Source organism: Copadichromis virginalis, linkage group LG14 (genome assembly GCF_057382275.1).
Source record: "Copadichromis virginalis isolate Kocher_CV1m ecotype Utaka linkage group LG14, C_Virginalis_male_GT1.1, whole genome shotgun sequence".
NCBI lineage: Eukaryota > Metazoa > Chordata > Actinopteri > Cichliformes > Cichlidae > Copadichromis > Copadichromis virginalis.
In genome coordinates this window covers 29270973-29286706 of record NC_140631.1, presented here as the reverse complement: position 1 = coordinate 29286706, position 15734 = coordinate 29270973, and the positions used below count along the sequence as shown (strand labels likewise).

General features: G+C 37.8%; 2 protein-coding genes across 2 annotated transcripts; one reads left to right on the top strand and one right to left on the bottom strand.

The window, feature by feature from the left end:
- Window positions 1-1642: 1642 nt before the first annotated feature.
- LOC146694231 (extracellular calcium-sensing receptor-like) lies at window positions 1643-7504 on the bottom strand. The gene is made up of 9 exons (XM_085478855.1): window positions 7338-7504; window positions 6745-7039; window positions 6493-6579; window positions 6071-6340; window positions 5661-5867; window positions 5304-5579; window positions 2848-3075; window positions 2637-2760; window positions 1643-2553 (listed from the first exon to the last, which is right to left on the bottom strand). Exons 2-9 carry the CDS (start codon window positions 7003-7005, stop codon window positions 1643-1645), a joined length of 2364 nt encoding a protein of 787 aa, XP_085334981.1. The 5' UTR covers window positions 7006-7039; window positions 7338-7504.
- Window positions 7505-10863: 3359 nt separating this feature from the next.
- LOC146694230 (extracellular calcium-sensing receptor-like) lies at window positions 10864-14503 on the top strand. The gene is made up of 9 exons (XM_085478723.1): window positions 10864-10973; window positions 11246-11540; window positions 11646-11732; window positions 11913-12182; window positions 12391-12597; window positions 12685-12960; window positions 13044-13271; window positions 13361-13484; window positions 13572-14503. The coding sequence occupies exons 1-9, from the start codon at window positions 10864-10866 to the stop codon at window positions 14501-14503; spliced, it is 2529 nt and encodes an 842-aa protein (XP_085334849.1).
- Window positions 14504-15734: the final 1231 nt, after the last annotated feature.

Sequence of the window (15734 nt, the reverse complement as noted above, 5' to 3'; positions counted from 1 at the left end):
TGTCCTTTATGGGATGCAACAGGGAGGTAGAGTCTACAGCCCAATCTGGCGTGGAGGTGTGGACAGCCAGATCTGGCGCCCCACTTCCCACTCTCCTATCTATCTTGTCTCTTTTCTCTCTTACTTCTCACTATCACCTTTTCTATCCCTGTAAAGCAGTGTTGCCAACTCCTCAATAAGGAAAATCATTGTCCTAAAAGTCGCTAGAAGTCGCTTAATGACATTATTGCATAATTTGCATAATTGATTATGCTTATGTAATTGTAACCGACGCTGTAAAAGAGAGAAATAACATTGTAGAAGAGACATCAAGTGAGCAAAAAACACCTTAAATGCATTTAGAATATATTTAGAACTACAAATTAAATTTCTTTTAGCAATTATTGTTTTTTTAATGTCATAATTCCAACACTGCTCCTTTATCCAGGCTTCGGACCGGCAAAAGTGACCTGAAGTAGGAACTCTGGCCCGAGTTACTTTGTGTGTGTGTGTGTGTGTGTCTTTTTAAGTAGTTTTAAACCTATGATCCACCAAAAGTAACAGTAAAAGAAGAACAATTTAACCATAACATTGTTAACAAACTACATTAACAATTGAAATGGACAAAAAAGAGGCAATAGAAAAAACAGTGGCAATGTGAAATAATCATGGGAACTAGTCTTGTCCTTATTCAGGCTAATTGTTTTTTGTTTTGTGTTTTTTCAGACAACCCTCCACACACATAGGCTGTGCTGGCTCACAGAAAGAGTGGGCCATCCTCATTTTGGTGAAGATTCTCTATGGTAGGTTCAGCAACTGTAGCACTTGACTATAATGATCAAGCAGCTGATGTGCCAAAAAGCTGCAAAATATTATCAGCCAGCTGGTGTTCATAGCAAGCCTCACCAGACAGCTTCGGTCCATATCGGTTGTACAAATGGAATTAAGGTTCTGCAAGGTAATCCAATTTCTAAGTTTGCAATGATTGGAATGATGGATTTTAGTGCATTGATTTATTTTAGACAAAGAAAAATATGCATTTACCGCTGCTCCCGCCCTGTGTGTTACAGTCAGGGCGGGAGCAGCGGCTTTGCTCATGCGCAATTCACTTGCAGTTTGGACGCGTAGGGGTGAACATCTCCTGCTCTGACAGCAGCTGGGGGCAACTGCTACGTAAGGACTATCCGCTCCCTGTGAGCGCCTTGGTACGGGTGTGGTGCCTACGGCAGCACCCGCTGCTTGTTGAGAGTAAGAGCGATATGTGCTTTCACGTCAAAAAGTGTTTCTTAGTACACATCAGTTCCTGATATACAATAATTCCATAATTACAGATATGCAAATTAAACACAAGTATACTATGAATTCTGGGTGGATCCATATTGAAATGTTTTATTGAGAGAAAGTAATTTATAGTTTAATGATGTATAAGTTTAAATTTAACTGTTAAGAGTTAATAGCATTTGAGAAGTGTGAGTGCTTTATATTTTAACTCCATCATGAAAAAAAAATAGTAGTAGAGTAAAATAACTGTTTTTGCATCTTCTCACTTTCATGATGGAAGTGGAAAAAAGTTTTTTTCAAGATTCAGTATGTTTGGTTATATGTATTATTTATATCTATATATCTTTCTGCATGTAATTTTCTGTTATGTATGGAAAAAATATTATGATTCACTCCCACGACACATTATTGCTCTTTTAGTGTTTAGTTCTGGTCTCATTATTATTATGTAACATTTGGGTCCAAACAGTGTGATTAACAGTCCAAAACCTGAGGCCAGGATGGCAAATACCTCCACTGCATCTGCACGATTTCCAGGTGAACTGATATAAACAGGAACAAAGGCCACCCACACAGCACAGAAGATCAGCATGCTGAATGTGATGAGCTTGGCCTCATTAAAACTATCAGGGAGATTCCTCACCAGGAATGCAATTAGAAAACTGAGGACAGCCAGAACGCCAATATAGCCCAATAACACTGCAAAACCAACAGTGGACCCAACTGCACACTCATACACTATCTTGTCATTGTGGTATTGGGTGTTTTTATGTGGAGTTGGAGAGGAAGAAACAAGCCAGGTAGTGCAAATGGCTGCCTGTATAGCTGTAAGAAACAGAACTGTTCCTCTCTGCTGCATAGCACCAAACCACTTCAGACTGGCTCCCCCTCCTGGCTTGGAGGCTTTGAACACAGCCAGAACAACCATGGTTTTTACTAGGATGCATGAGACACACAGCACAAAGCTGATCCCAAATGCTGCATGTCTGAGTTGGCATGTCCACATCATGGGTCGTCCAATGAACAGAAGTGAACACAGGAAACACAACTTGAGTGACAGCAAAAGCTGGAAACTAAGTTCCGAATTGCTGGCACGTATTATAGGTGTTCTGCGATGGTAGAAAAAGATCCCTAGAACAACAGCACATATGAATGTGCCGAGCAGTGAAGTTGCTGCCAAACAAATACCCAGAGGCTCATGGTAGGAGAGGAACTCTGTCTTCTTGGGAACGCAGTAGTCACGCTGGGGGTTTGACCAAAAATCCTCTGGACAACTGGTGCACTCAAATGAGTCTAAAAAGAAGAAGATGGTGAAATGCATACTTTATTTCACTGAAAAAAAATGAAATATGCCATGTTGAAAGATAAACACCTACTGCTTTTATTAGTAATTTTTCCCTCAGAACAAGGGATGCAGTCAAAGCAGCATTTGGGCTCCCACTTCTTTCTCACCATGTGGGTACCAGGAGGACAGCTCTCACTACATACTGATCGAGGTGGCTATAGAACAAAATTAAATATTGACTGCCAGAATAATATTTACTGTACATGTGATAAAATATAAATGTCTGAAGAAACATATATAACCTTTCTCGAATCAAAGTTCCAGAAGATTTTGTCTTCATCAAGTATGAGTTCTTCACCTTTGAAAGCTGACCTCTTAACCTCACCCACATTCTGAACTTCAGTGCTTCCATCTGGGAGCCACAACCAGTTCATCACATCGTAAATTGGCACCACATCGCCATTCTCATCAAATGACACTTGATCACCAAATGGTGTGGTAAAGTTCACCCTTTCCAAGTAATAAAGAAGCTGTTAAAAGAAATAAAATAAAGTATTACACCTATTATAATTAAATATAGGAATTAATTAATCATACAAGGTATTTCACTAATAACCTGTATACATGTATACAGGTCAGTGAACTCTCTGGTAAGTGACCTGGTATACAACACGTTTTACACAGTATAGTAAATCAAATCTTTTTTAGTCTGCTGTGGCCAGTGTCATCCTCTATGCATGCTGGAACAGCAGGTTGAGAGTCGCCGATGCCAACTCAATAAATGAACCAACTCCAGGCCTCAAGGGCTGGTGTCCTGCAGGTTTTAGATGTGTCCTTCTGTGTCCAAAGATTGTTTAAATGTCTAAATTATCTCCCCAACATGGCAACAGTGGTTCCCAAAGTGGGGGGTGCAGAGCCATTGCAGAGGGGCGCGGAATGAATTAAAAAAAGAATGATTGGACACTGATAGCATAATGGACATGTTTTTTGACGGGTCTCTCACAGAAACGCAAGACAGAAGATGAAGCATCGCCAAATATGCTTCCAAACCAACTTCCTTCAAAGCCAAAGAAAAATATGATGAAGCATATCTCACCTTTGGCTTTACCTGTACAACGGTGGTGCCAAGTAAGGGTGGGTTTCAATGATCAATTTTGCGATCGATCTATTAAATCCTGAATTAATTTTTAAATATAAATGTCTATTGCCAGAAATGCCAGGATCTCAGGTTAAAGCTCACAAAACTATATCAACAACCACCAAACAGCTAAAACAGCAAATGAGTGCAGGTAAACGGATTCCACAGAAAGATGTAAACATAAAGTGCGGACCCGACGCATCAGAATCTGTGAGATGCCAGCTTTCTCCCCCGACGGCAGGTACACAGACACGCCATTGGTACTGAAAGCCTGTCTCACAGCTTCTGATGTTGCAGGTTTTGTAACTCTCTGACCAAAATTCACTGAACCAGCGGCAAAAAAGATCCAAACTATGCTTCACATTTGATAAACATTGTCATTAATTCCCTCTTACTTTGGCTGTTTTGCTTCTACCACAGTAAAACCCCACTTCCTACACAGCTCTCTCTCTCTCTGTGTATTTCAAGGACAGTTTCCCATCTAAAAATCTTGGGTTTTTTGCTTTAGTTCCTTGCTTATTACGCAAAAGTCTACTGTTGTGTTCACTTCAGCAGCATGTGGTAATGTTCATATGTTGATTCATGGTTTTCTTCAGTTTTTGATTTAATCCAGAATATATTTAAGGGGGTTATCTGCTATATAAAAAGCCAGGCCAGGAAAATCTCCTTCCTCCTTGTTTTTCTGTGTTTTATCCTCAGTTACGTTGACACGAAGGCATCTGGTGTACATCTCTGATGAAGTCTCACAAGTGTCAGTACTGATAAATGATCAAAATTATAATATTTCTGACTGTCCCAGTCAAAATTGAATTGAATCGAATCGGAATCAATTATAGAAATTAGTGACGATACCCAGTCCTAGTGCGAAGGTAGGTATCCCCGACAGAATTTGTTTCCCCTGCGTTGGGAGCACTCACTGGGCTGTCCAAATCACAGACAAACAGTATTCCACATTCTTGATTTTTAGTTCACAAACACTTCTTATAATGACTAACTACTCCTGATATTATGGAGATGTTAGCTCTTTATACAGTAAAGTTACAGTGGGATACAAATAATATCAGCCTGATCCTGCTGCAATTTGTTCCCCTCAATTCAATTCATGAACAAACAGTATCCCACAGTTGTTTATGTTTTTGAACCCATTTTGCACAGAGAGGCATTTTTTGAAAAATGTATTGATAGCAATGTTGAATGTTATTACACAGTTAAAAAAAACAACTACACATACAATAATTACAACATAAGGATGGTTTGTTTTTCTGTTATTTAAAAGAGGTAGTAGTTTATTTATTTAGAGCTATTTCATATACTCTGAACTATTTAATATATTTATTTAATTTAGTTCAGTCTGCTACTGTCATTATCTTGGAGCAACTGTAACCACATAATTTCCTTAGGGATTAATAGAGTATTCTGATTCTGATCTAAATACATTAAAACTACTTTATATCAGGTGTACAGAAATAGAGGAGCACAGAAAATCCTCTTAGCTTCTTCCAGCTTTTTTACCATTAAACTAATATGGCATTGTATTTCATCCTACATGGTGAATTTTGCTCTGAAAGTAATTACAAGCAAACAATTTATTCATAGGTGGAGGGTAGTTTGATATCACACCTGCCATGGCTCCAGTGACTGCAACGTGGCACAGTTGTGTCCACTGAAAGGCCCTCTTCCTGGCACGCACTGGAGCATGTCATCAAGAGAATGTGCAAAAGCATACACAGCTTTATACACATTGTACTCAGGCCGCAGGTTAGAAATGTCCAAAAATTCAGTGTCTACTTTTTCTAGATCTTCCTTTCCAGTGCATAATGCACCTCCACCTTCCAGCCAGCCTGGTGGAGCTGGTGCAAATCTGCACTGAAATGTGAATTCCCAAAACTGATTCACCTGAAATATTTAGATCTTATAAATATGAATTATGATAATATAGGGTTCTTGCACATACCATAGTAAAGTATAAATACTCACCATGCTATTCCCATAGCTATTGTTGTGATGTAGATTGGGACGTGTTTTTAACAGGAATTCCCTGAGCCCTGGTATTTCCCCATGACGAATGGCAATACCCAGTGTACCACCCAGGTATGGCATAAGCTGAGGTGTTTGGAGCACAGCAGCTGCTGTCCAGGCTTCACTGGCCATCCACTGTAGGCCAGTTACATTTTGCCTCACTACCTGTGCATTGTATTATACCAAATGTATAAAGTGATACTGGAATAGGGACATTATTATACCATTCAAGTAGTTGCTGATCTTGGAAAATACCTCCAGGTGACTAGCTTTCTTTACTCATTCACACAAACACACGACATGTTTTACACAATGTAATAAATGAAATCTTAGTAATTAGTAAAAATGTAATTGTTTTATATCCGAACCTCTTCCATGAGGTTTATCATGCCACTCTCATGTGCAAAAATAATGACAACTCGAGCAGTAGAGGTTTTCATCACATTCACAATCCTCCTCAGTTCATCTGCGTCTTTGTCCCAAGGTAAAACCTCGAAGTAAGCAAGGCAACCTTCACCAGACCGACTGAGCTCAGATTGTAAGAATCTTGCTGCATGAAGTCCATAGTCATCATCACTGACGAGCAGACCTGCCCAAGTCCAGCCAAAATGTTTTAGAATGTGAATCATAGCACGAACCTAAGTGAATACAGATTAAAACATTATTGCAAAGACAAGGAAAATCTTTAAATCTATAACCATTATCTTCACTGAAGCCACACAATAATAAAATAGCGTGTAATAGCACAGTCTTGACACACAATAATGAAAGATTACTGAAAGATTTTCACCTGGAAGACATCACTTGGGATCGTCCTAAAGAAGGATGGATATTTTTGATGGTTACTCAGGCAGGAACACGTGGAAAAGTAACTCACCTGTGAAAATTACAGACTGTATATTGTAGAAATATGTAAAAACCTAAATACTGCAGTTTTTCAATTTTGTTGTGTAAACTAAGTCGGTTTTGACAAGTGGCTTTAAAATTGCAGTTACATTAAAATGATCCAGCAACACTGTTTCTTGCTAAGCAGATGACTTACCATAGGTACTCTGTACAAACCTAAAATGCTTGAGATAGCAGTAGAGTGTGCCGAGGGAGAATCACCAACAATCCCTAAGACTGGAGGATTTCCAATACATGTATTATCTAATATAATTTTTTCCTCTTGACCACTGGCTAAAGACAATGCTGCACGGAATCCAATTCCAAGGTTGATGCAGTTATCATAAAGAGTGTATCCCAGAGTGACATTAGGTAGCAGATTGGAGTTGCTGTTGATCTCATCAATAGCAAAAGCCATGGTTTGTGCCAGTCTAAATCCTAGTTCATAAAAACTAAAAAGAAGAAAAAAGAGAGAGATAATTATTGAATAATACAGTAATACAGCAGAATACTTGGAAAACTTATTGCAAAACTAACAAAAGAATTACAGAAAATTAATGACAACAATTAAAGATATATTTTAATTAAAAAAAAACCAAAACAGATGCTTCAGCCAAGAAACATATTTTTTTTCACAAATGTATTAATACACAAAGTATACTTTGGTAATAAAATGCATATTGACATTGGCACTGATTTTCCCCATTTTCTTCTTTCTTCTTGTTTTTTTTCCCACCCTGTCATACTTACCCATGGCATTTAGGCTGTTGGGGGTCTGAGATAAAAGACAGGTCAGGAACACTTGTAAAAAAGTGGACTGGAAAGAGTCCACCCAGAATGACATCTCCAGTTTTTTTATTCCCATTTAGATTAAATTGTCCCTGTAATTGACAGGAGGGAGAGATGATATCAGAAGATGATACAGCATAAGATAAAGAGAAATAAAGCAAAATGAGCAAAATGGTTTGTAATAATAACCACATGATAGATTTCTAATTTTCTGAGTCTAGTAATTAGGTTTTATTGTCTTGTCACTCCCTTTTGTTGGAAAGTGTTGACTAATCTTGCACACCACCCATCTGGGAAAAAGACGTAGCAGGGGGAGGGTCTAAAATATACTACATTTCCTGTCCAGTGCAAATACTATAAGGGAATTAGATGGATGCCAAGAACTTTGTTTTTTGTGCGTTTCGTTAATTTCATTTTGATTGATTTTTATTTTCAGTTTTAAAAAATTAATGAATATTCTTAATAACCCCAAAAGGTTTATGGTGAAAAAAAAAACGTTTTAAAAAATCATCTAGGCCAAATTTAGCTGTCTTTAACAGTAAATCTTTCATATTATAAGAATTTTTTTAAATGTTTTTCTTGTGACACAAAAGGACCCAATTCACACAGTGACAAGTAAATGTTTATTGACATAGTTTTTCATGATTTCTGCTTTTGCAGCTCTCCAGTTGCCTCCACTCTAGCTCAGCCCAACACCGCTCTCTCATTGGGCCCCCACACTCTATTCAAATAGGGAGGTATGATTAGATGATGGCAATCAGCTGTGTAGGTCAGTCTCCCCTGCCACCACATCCTGAACCCACTGCTCCACCCCTCCCCTGCACCCAAACACAAACCACACCAAAAAACAGGCAACATTTACTTATATAGTTTTTTTTTTTTATTCCACAAAAGAGAATCCATATCCACAAATTACTGTTTTCAAATATAGAACTTTACAGCATTAGAAAGGATATTTAGAGCCTGGTATCCATGCTCAGTAATCCAGCTAAAGAAATTCCAGAAATTTGATTCTGTTCATCTGGAGGTAGCATTTTCATTGTGGGAAACATTTACTTGCACTGCCCGCAGGTTGGGGAAACCTGCAGTCAGTGGAAACTGAGGAAGTCATTTAGATGAGTGATGAAACATTTTTCTCATTGAAAACACTACTTCTAGATGAAAAGATAAAATTCCTTTCTTTGGCTAGGACTACATCAAGCTGGTACATGAGGAAACAGCACATGAGATGGAAGACTACAGGAACCACCTGAGATACAGCCTCAGATGCAGAAAGAGCAACTTCACTTTCAGAGTTATGGAGACAAAATTGTGGATGTGGAAGCACAGCAAATGGAAATTTCAACCCATCTCAACAATGCAAAACCCCCAGTGTCTAATATCAGCATTGAGGAGACACCAAGATCATCATCCATACATGTGTAGGTGCACATGTCTTGAAGCATGCTCAATCATCCAGGTAAGTAAATTTTAATTCTGTTTCTTTTCTGGAAATAGATTTTCAGTAGAAGAAACGTTTCGTCACTCATCCCAGTGACTTCTTCAGTTAACTGCAGGTTTCCCAAACCTTATAAACAATACCTTTGCACAATGACTGAAACTAGCCCACTGAATGAACAATGGGCTGTGAGATCAGTTTAAAAAACCCAAAAACCACAGAGACGAATTTGAAGTTGAGATGAATTTTCAGAGAAATTTCAGAGAAAGTTTGTCTTAACTGTTCTGATACTCCTGATACATAGGGGGTCACTACAGGTTTTCACTTAGGCAGCAGCTGTCCTTCTCTCCTGGATCAGCTGGAGCTTTCTTTAGGCACTTTTTTTAGCTTTTACAAATGTCCAGCAGGGAAAACATTTACTCAGGGCCTTCTTATATGATGTTCTTCTGCTTCCCTGGCCGATGTGTCTGTGCGGATGGTGTTGGCTCTATGTTGTAGCGTCCTGATGACACCCAATATGCTCCAATGGATAATGAGAATCAAACATTAAATACTGATCTTTATGCACAGGTTTACGGCACACATCAGCTTTTAAATGTCCCTCATTACAGATGGAAATCTCACAATCTAACAAGACTAACCTGCAATTTTTGGGGTGTAGGTGTAGGTGCTGAAACAAACAGACGGCCATGAGAAACATTTCTCACTACTTCATATCAGCAGTACTTACGTGCCCCTGAAATGAGACCATGTAGTATTCACAGAAAGAGCGTGAAAGATTGTTTGAGCAGGACAGACTTGAAATCTCCTTCCTTTATCTACTTCACATGAACATCAACTTGAGTGATATTCATGTCCACCAAACTTTACACTTAGAAGGATGCATCCATTGGACAATGAATGTTAAATAGAAAGCACGGGGTGTATAAATGGGTGTGAATGTTTGAATCAGGCAAGTTGCATTAAGCAAATCAGGTAGAATGGAAAAGCACTATATAAGAACCAGATAATAGCTGTGTAATTTACGCCACTGCTTTGCATTGCAGTTGGTAATTTAAGGGTTGGTTAGCTGCTTGGCCATGGAAACCTATTCCATGAAGGTCTCTACCCAATGTTCTTCAGCTAATTTGAAGGCCACATGGAATTTGGAGTTCTGTAGTGATTGACTCTGCAAAAAAGTTGGCAACTTCTGTCCACTATGCTCCTGTCCACTTGCTGATGCCACTCTGTGATTTTACATGACCTACCACTTCATGGCTGAATTGCTGTTATTCCCAATCACAGTAACTTTGTTTTAATACCACTCAGCTTGTTGGATAGGACGCATCCTATCATGGTGCTACACTGCAATTCCCTGAGCTCTAGAAAGTGATTCATTCTTGAGTTTGCTTGAGTTTACTTGAGTTTATACGTCTGTGGCCATGGAAATGATTAAACACCTGAATTCAGTATTTTGATTTTGATTCGTGAGATAATACTTTCAGTTATATAGAAAATAAAAAGATACTTTAATACATGCTCACTGAAGTCCACTTAGTGTGGCTTTAAAAAACTAAATCAATACAAAACCCTAAAATATTCTGATTATATAGCAATTTTGCAGTCAAAGACAAATCAAATAGGGAATAGAATTTTTAAACATGACCTTTCTGAGACATTCATGATAAAACCTGCTGTACATAAATTGAAATTTTGATGTTTATTTTTCCTTTTATACATCTTGTATGGTGGTTAAACCCCAAGAATAATCATTCTTCTGTTATATTGATTTACCAGTGTATATGAAATGCATTATATGCCCTGCCCCCTTCTTATTCTTTTTCCCTAATGGGTGGAGTGCAAGATTAAGTGACACAACATTTCAATAAAAGGGATTAGTAAAGCAATGAAACATAATTACTAGGCTCAGAAAATCAGAAAGCTGTCATGTGCTCATTATTACAAACCAATTTGCTCTTGATCATTTTGCTGTATTTCTACTTTTCTTATGCTGTATCATCTCATGTATTTCCCTTCTGTCAGTTACAGGGACAATTTCATCTAAATGGCATGCATAAGAGTGGGGATGTCGTTTTGGGTGGACTGTTTCCAATTCACTTTTTTAGAAGCGTTCCTCATCTGTCTTTTACCTCAAAGCCACAACAGCCTACATGCCATGGGTACGTTTAACAGATTATCAGTTTAATTGTTGCCATTCGTTTAGTAACTACTAGCTTTGCCATATATTTCCAGGGAACATGTTTGATTTTTAAGTAATATAATATATAGATTTTTAAGCATCTGTTGTTATTTTTTTTAATTAAAATATATCTTTAATTGTCGTCATTAATTTTCTGTAATTTTTTTGTTAGTTTTGCAATAAGTTTTCCAAGTAGTCTGCGGTATTACTGTATTATTCAATAATTATCTTTCTCTTTTTTCTTCTTTTTAGGTTTTATGAACTAGGATTTAGGCTGGCACAAACCATGCTTTTTGCTATTGATGAAATCAACAGAAATTCCAACCTGTTACCAAATGTGACTCTGGGATACACTTTTTATGATAACTGCGTTGAACTTGGAATTGCATTTCGTGCAGCATTGTCATTAGTCAGTGGTCAAGAGGAAAAAATTATATTGGATGATACATGTGTTGGAAATCCTCCAGTCATAGGGATTGTTGGTGATTCTTCCTCTACACCTTCTATTGCCATCTCCAGCGTCTTAGGTTTGTACAGAGTACCTATGGTAAGTTTTCAGTTTAACCATAGCATGTTATTTTTGTTTATATTAACTTAATTGTAAATTTAATGTCAATAATAATATACAATATACAGTCTGTATTTTTCACAGGTGAGTTATTTTGCTACATGTTCCTGCCTGAGTGGCCGTCAAAAGTATCCATCCTTCTTTAGGACGATCCCAAGTGATGCTTTCCAGGTAAACGTCACCAAAATTAAAGAAATGAAAAATAAAGAACTAGTTTTTTTAAGGATATATCTGATGAATACCTGTTTACCAACAGAATACATAATGATGTGCTGTAAAGCTGATGAAAAGAAATGCTAAAGAAAGATTTTTCTAGCCTATGCAATAATGATTTAATCTGTATTCACTTAGGTTCATGCTATGATTAACATTCTCAAACATTTTGGCTGGACTTGGGCAGGCCTGCTGGTCAGTGATGATGATTATGGATTTCATGCAGCAAGAGCCTTACAATCTGAGCTGAGTCTGTCTGGTGAAATTTGCCTTGCTTACGTTGAAGTTTTACCTTGGGACAAAAGCACAGATGAAGTCAGGAGGATCGTGAATGTCATGAAAAAATCCACAGCTCGAGTTGTCATTGTCTTTGCACATGAGAGTCGGATGATAAAGCTTATGGAAGAGGTCTGGCTTTAAAACAATTTAATTATTACTAATTTAAAAGATCACTAAGTGTAATACGTATCTTTCATATTTATGTGAATGTGTATAGAAAACAAATCACATTGAATTATTTTATTTTGGCAGACCAGAAACTAGTAGAATTTCATGATGATATTATTTTTTTAAATTTCAGTATCACTGTAAACTTTTGATTTAATACAATGCACAGGTACTAAGGCAAAATGTGACAGGCCTACAGTGGATGGCAAGTGAAGCCTGGACATCAGCTACTGTACTCCAAACCCCTCAGCTTATGCCATACCTGGGTGGTACACTGGGCATTGCTATTCGCCGAGGAGAAATACCAGGGTTCCGGGAGTTCCTGTTACAAATACGTCCTGACCTATATCACAACAATAGCTATGGGAATAGCATGGTAAGAGTTGAACCATTTACTGTAGTATATGCAAGAATTGCATATTTTCTTTATGTCTAACAAACATATTTCAATCATATATTTCAGGTGAATCAGTTTTGGGAATTCACATTTCAGTGCAGATTTGCTCCAGCTCCACCAGGCTGGTTGGAAGGTGGAGGTCCACTATGCACTGGACAGGAAGAACTTGAAAAAAAAGACACTGAATTTTTGGACATTTCCAACCTCCGGTCTGAATACAATGTATACAAAGCTGTTTATGCTTTTGCACATTCTCTTGATGATATGCTGTATTGCAAGCCAGGAAAAGGGCCTTTCAGTGAACACAGCTGTGCCACATTGCAGTCACTGAAGCCATGGCAGGTGTGATATCAGGTTACACTCAATCTAAGTCAATTGCTCTGTAATTATTTGCAAGTTAGATAAAACACATTCTTTTTAAACAGCTTGTTTATTACTTGGAAAGGATGAACTTTACCACACCATTTGGTGATCAAGTGTCATTTGATGAGAATGGTGATGCATTGCCAATTTATGATGTGATGAACTGGTTGTGGCTCCCAGATGGAAGCACTAAAGTTCAGAATGTGGGTGAGGTTAAGAGATCAGCTTTCAAAGGTGAAGAACTCATACTTGATGACGACAAAATCTTCTGGAACTTTGATTCGAAAAAGGTTATATATGTTTTTTCAGACATTTATATCTTATCACATGTATGTTATATATGTCATTCAGGCAGATCATTTTTACTTTCTTCTTGTAGCCACCTCGATCAGTATGTAGTGAGAGCTGTCCTCCTGGTACCCACATGGTGAGAAGGAAGGGGGAACCCGAATGCTGCTTTGACTGCATCCCTTGTTCTGAGGGAACAGTCACTAATAAGAGCAGTAACTATTTATCTTTCAGCACAGCATATTTAATTAATTCATATTAAATATACAAAGTGTTTCACTATCTGCCCTCTTTTGTATCAGACTCCTTGGGGTGCACCAGTTGTCCAGAGGATTTTTGGTCAAACTCCCAACGTGACTACTGCGTTCCTAAGAAGACAGAGTTCCTCTCCTACCACGACCCTCTGGGTATTTGTTTGACAGCAACCTCCTTACTGGGCACATTCATATGTGCTGTTGTTCTAGGGATCTTTATCTATCATCGCAAAACACCTATAATACGTGCCAATAATTCAGAACTTAGTTTCCAGCTATTACTGTCACTCAAGTTGTGTTTCCTGTGTTCACTTCTGTTCATTGGACGACCCATGATGTGGACATGCCAACTCAGGCATGCAGCATTTGGCATCAGCTTTGTGCTGTGTGTCTCATGCATCCTGGTAAAAACCATGGTTGTTCTGGCTGTGTTCAAAGCCTCCAAGCCAGGAGGGGGAGCCAGTCTGAAGTGGTTTGGTCCTATGCAGCAGAGAGGAACAGTTTTGGTTTTCACATCTATTCAGGCAGCCATCTGCACTACGTGGCTTGTCTCTTCCTCTCCAACTCCACATAAAAACACCCAATATCACAATAACAAGATTGTTTATGAATGTGCTGTTGGTTCCACTGTTTGTTTTTCAGTGTTATTGGGCTATATTGGTGTGCTAGCTTTCCTCAGTTTTCTAATTGCATTCCTGGTGAGGAATCTCCCTGATAGTTTTAATGAGGCCAAACTCATCACATTCAGCATGCTGATCTTCTGTGCTGTGTGGGTGGCCTTTGTTCCTGCTTATATCAGCTCACCAGGAAACCATGCAGATGCAGTGGAGGCATTTGCCATCCTGGCCTCAAGTTTTGGCCTGTTAGTTGCACTATTTGGACCCAAATGTTACATAATCCTGATAAGACCAGAACTGAACACAAGAAAAGCTTTAATGGGTCGTGACATTGTATGGAAAAAAAATTATGATTCAGAGTGAAAAACTACATGTGGAAAATAAAATATACATAATGAATTGAATTCACAGAAATTTGTAGAAAGATCCCCAGAAGTTTGTGTTAATAACCTATTAATGCAAACTTCAAGAAGTATGATTTTACCAGAAAAAAACTTGTAGTAGTTTGTGTAGTAAGTAGGAATTGGAGCTGCAAAATGCATGGCTTCTTGTTTCTTTTTAATACCAAGAATACTTCAAAAGTGTAATGATTACTTAGAAGTACCTGTGGTAATTTTTATGTAATAAACTGTATTCATTGATGCAAAATGAAAGACTCCCAAGAAGTCTGATGATTAGGTGAAATATCCATAGAAAATGCAAAAAACACCTGATTCAAAAATAAACAATAAAACAACAATAAACACGTATTTATACTGATCAAAAACTAGCTGGATAATAATCTATTTTATCATGAATCACAATATGAAACATATCAAAGAGTTCTGTCAAAAGAGCTTGAAAAATAAATAAATACATAAGATAAGGCTTGAAAGTATAGAGTATATTTTATATCTGGATGACAATACAAGGTAAAATAATATGAGGTGGAAAAGTGACTGTCAATGGAATATATATATGTCTAATACACAAAAATAAAATGCCATCCATATTTCACAGCTGTGTGTGTGTGTGTGTGTGTGTGTTGTTAAATGTTGAGTAGGCGCAGCAATAGAATTGTAGAATTATACTCGCAGGTGTGATGTATCAATGAAATAGTCATTTACAAATAGTAATTTCAACAGAGGTTGCCTTGGCCATTAATTGAACTCTAACCATCCAAAGATCCAACCTCTCCTGCATGAAGTCGCACCAAACAGCAGAGGTATTACCATAAGGTAAATTAATTTCAAGATTATTACATATATGACTTTCATATTTCATATACTTATAGAAAACAGAAAGAACGTCAGCTTTCAAGGTTTCATGGTCCTAAACCCTTTAAGACCGGCTGGGGCGGGCACGCTCCATTTTGCATACCTAATTTTAAATCCCAGTAGAACTGCAACCACATAAGCTAGCGCAATACTGCATTTTGCATATGAAACCTGAGGAGTTGTACTTACATTTTATGCCATCAGCTTGTCCTAAGTCAAGGTTTACTTCCACATATGGCTTTGCAAAAATTTCAAAAAAAGCATTTGCAGCAACAAAAACATAATATTCTAGAAACAGGCTTTGCCGATCCAATCAGCTGTTCATGAATAGATGTCAG

Excerpts from the sequence above, each read along its gene's own strand:
- LOC146694231 (XM_085478855.1), bottom strand. The coding sequence starts at position 7,005 with ATGGCTTTTGCTATTGATGAGATCAACAGCAACTCCAATCTGCTACCT. Across the intron at positions 5,580-5,660 it reads ATAGCTATGGGAATAGCATG|GTGAATCAGTTTTGGGAATT; the intron begins GTGAGTATTTAT and ends TAAATATTTCAG. Across the intron at positions 2,761-2,847 it reads GGAACTTTGATTCGAGAAAG|CCACCTCGATCAGTATGTAG; the intron begins GTTATATATGTT and ends TTTGTTCTATAG.
- LOC146694230 (XM_085478723.1), top strand. The coding sequence starts at position 10,864 with ATGCATAAGAGTGGGGATGTCGTTTTGGGTGGACTGTTTCCAATTCAC. Across the intron at positions 11,541-11,645 it reads GTTTGTACAGAGTACCTATG|GTGAGTTATTTTGCTACATG; the intron begins GTAAGTTTTCAG and ends TATTTTTCACAG. Across the intron at positions 13,485-13,571 it reads AACAGTCACTAATAAGAGCA|ACTCCTTGGGGTGCACCAGT; the intron begins GTAACTATTTAT and ends CTTTTGTATCAG.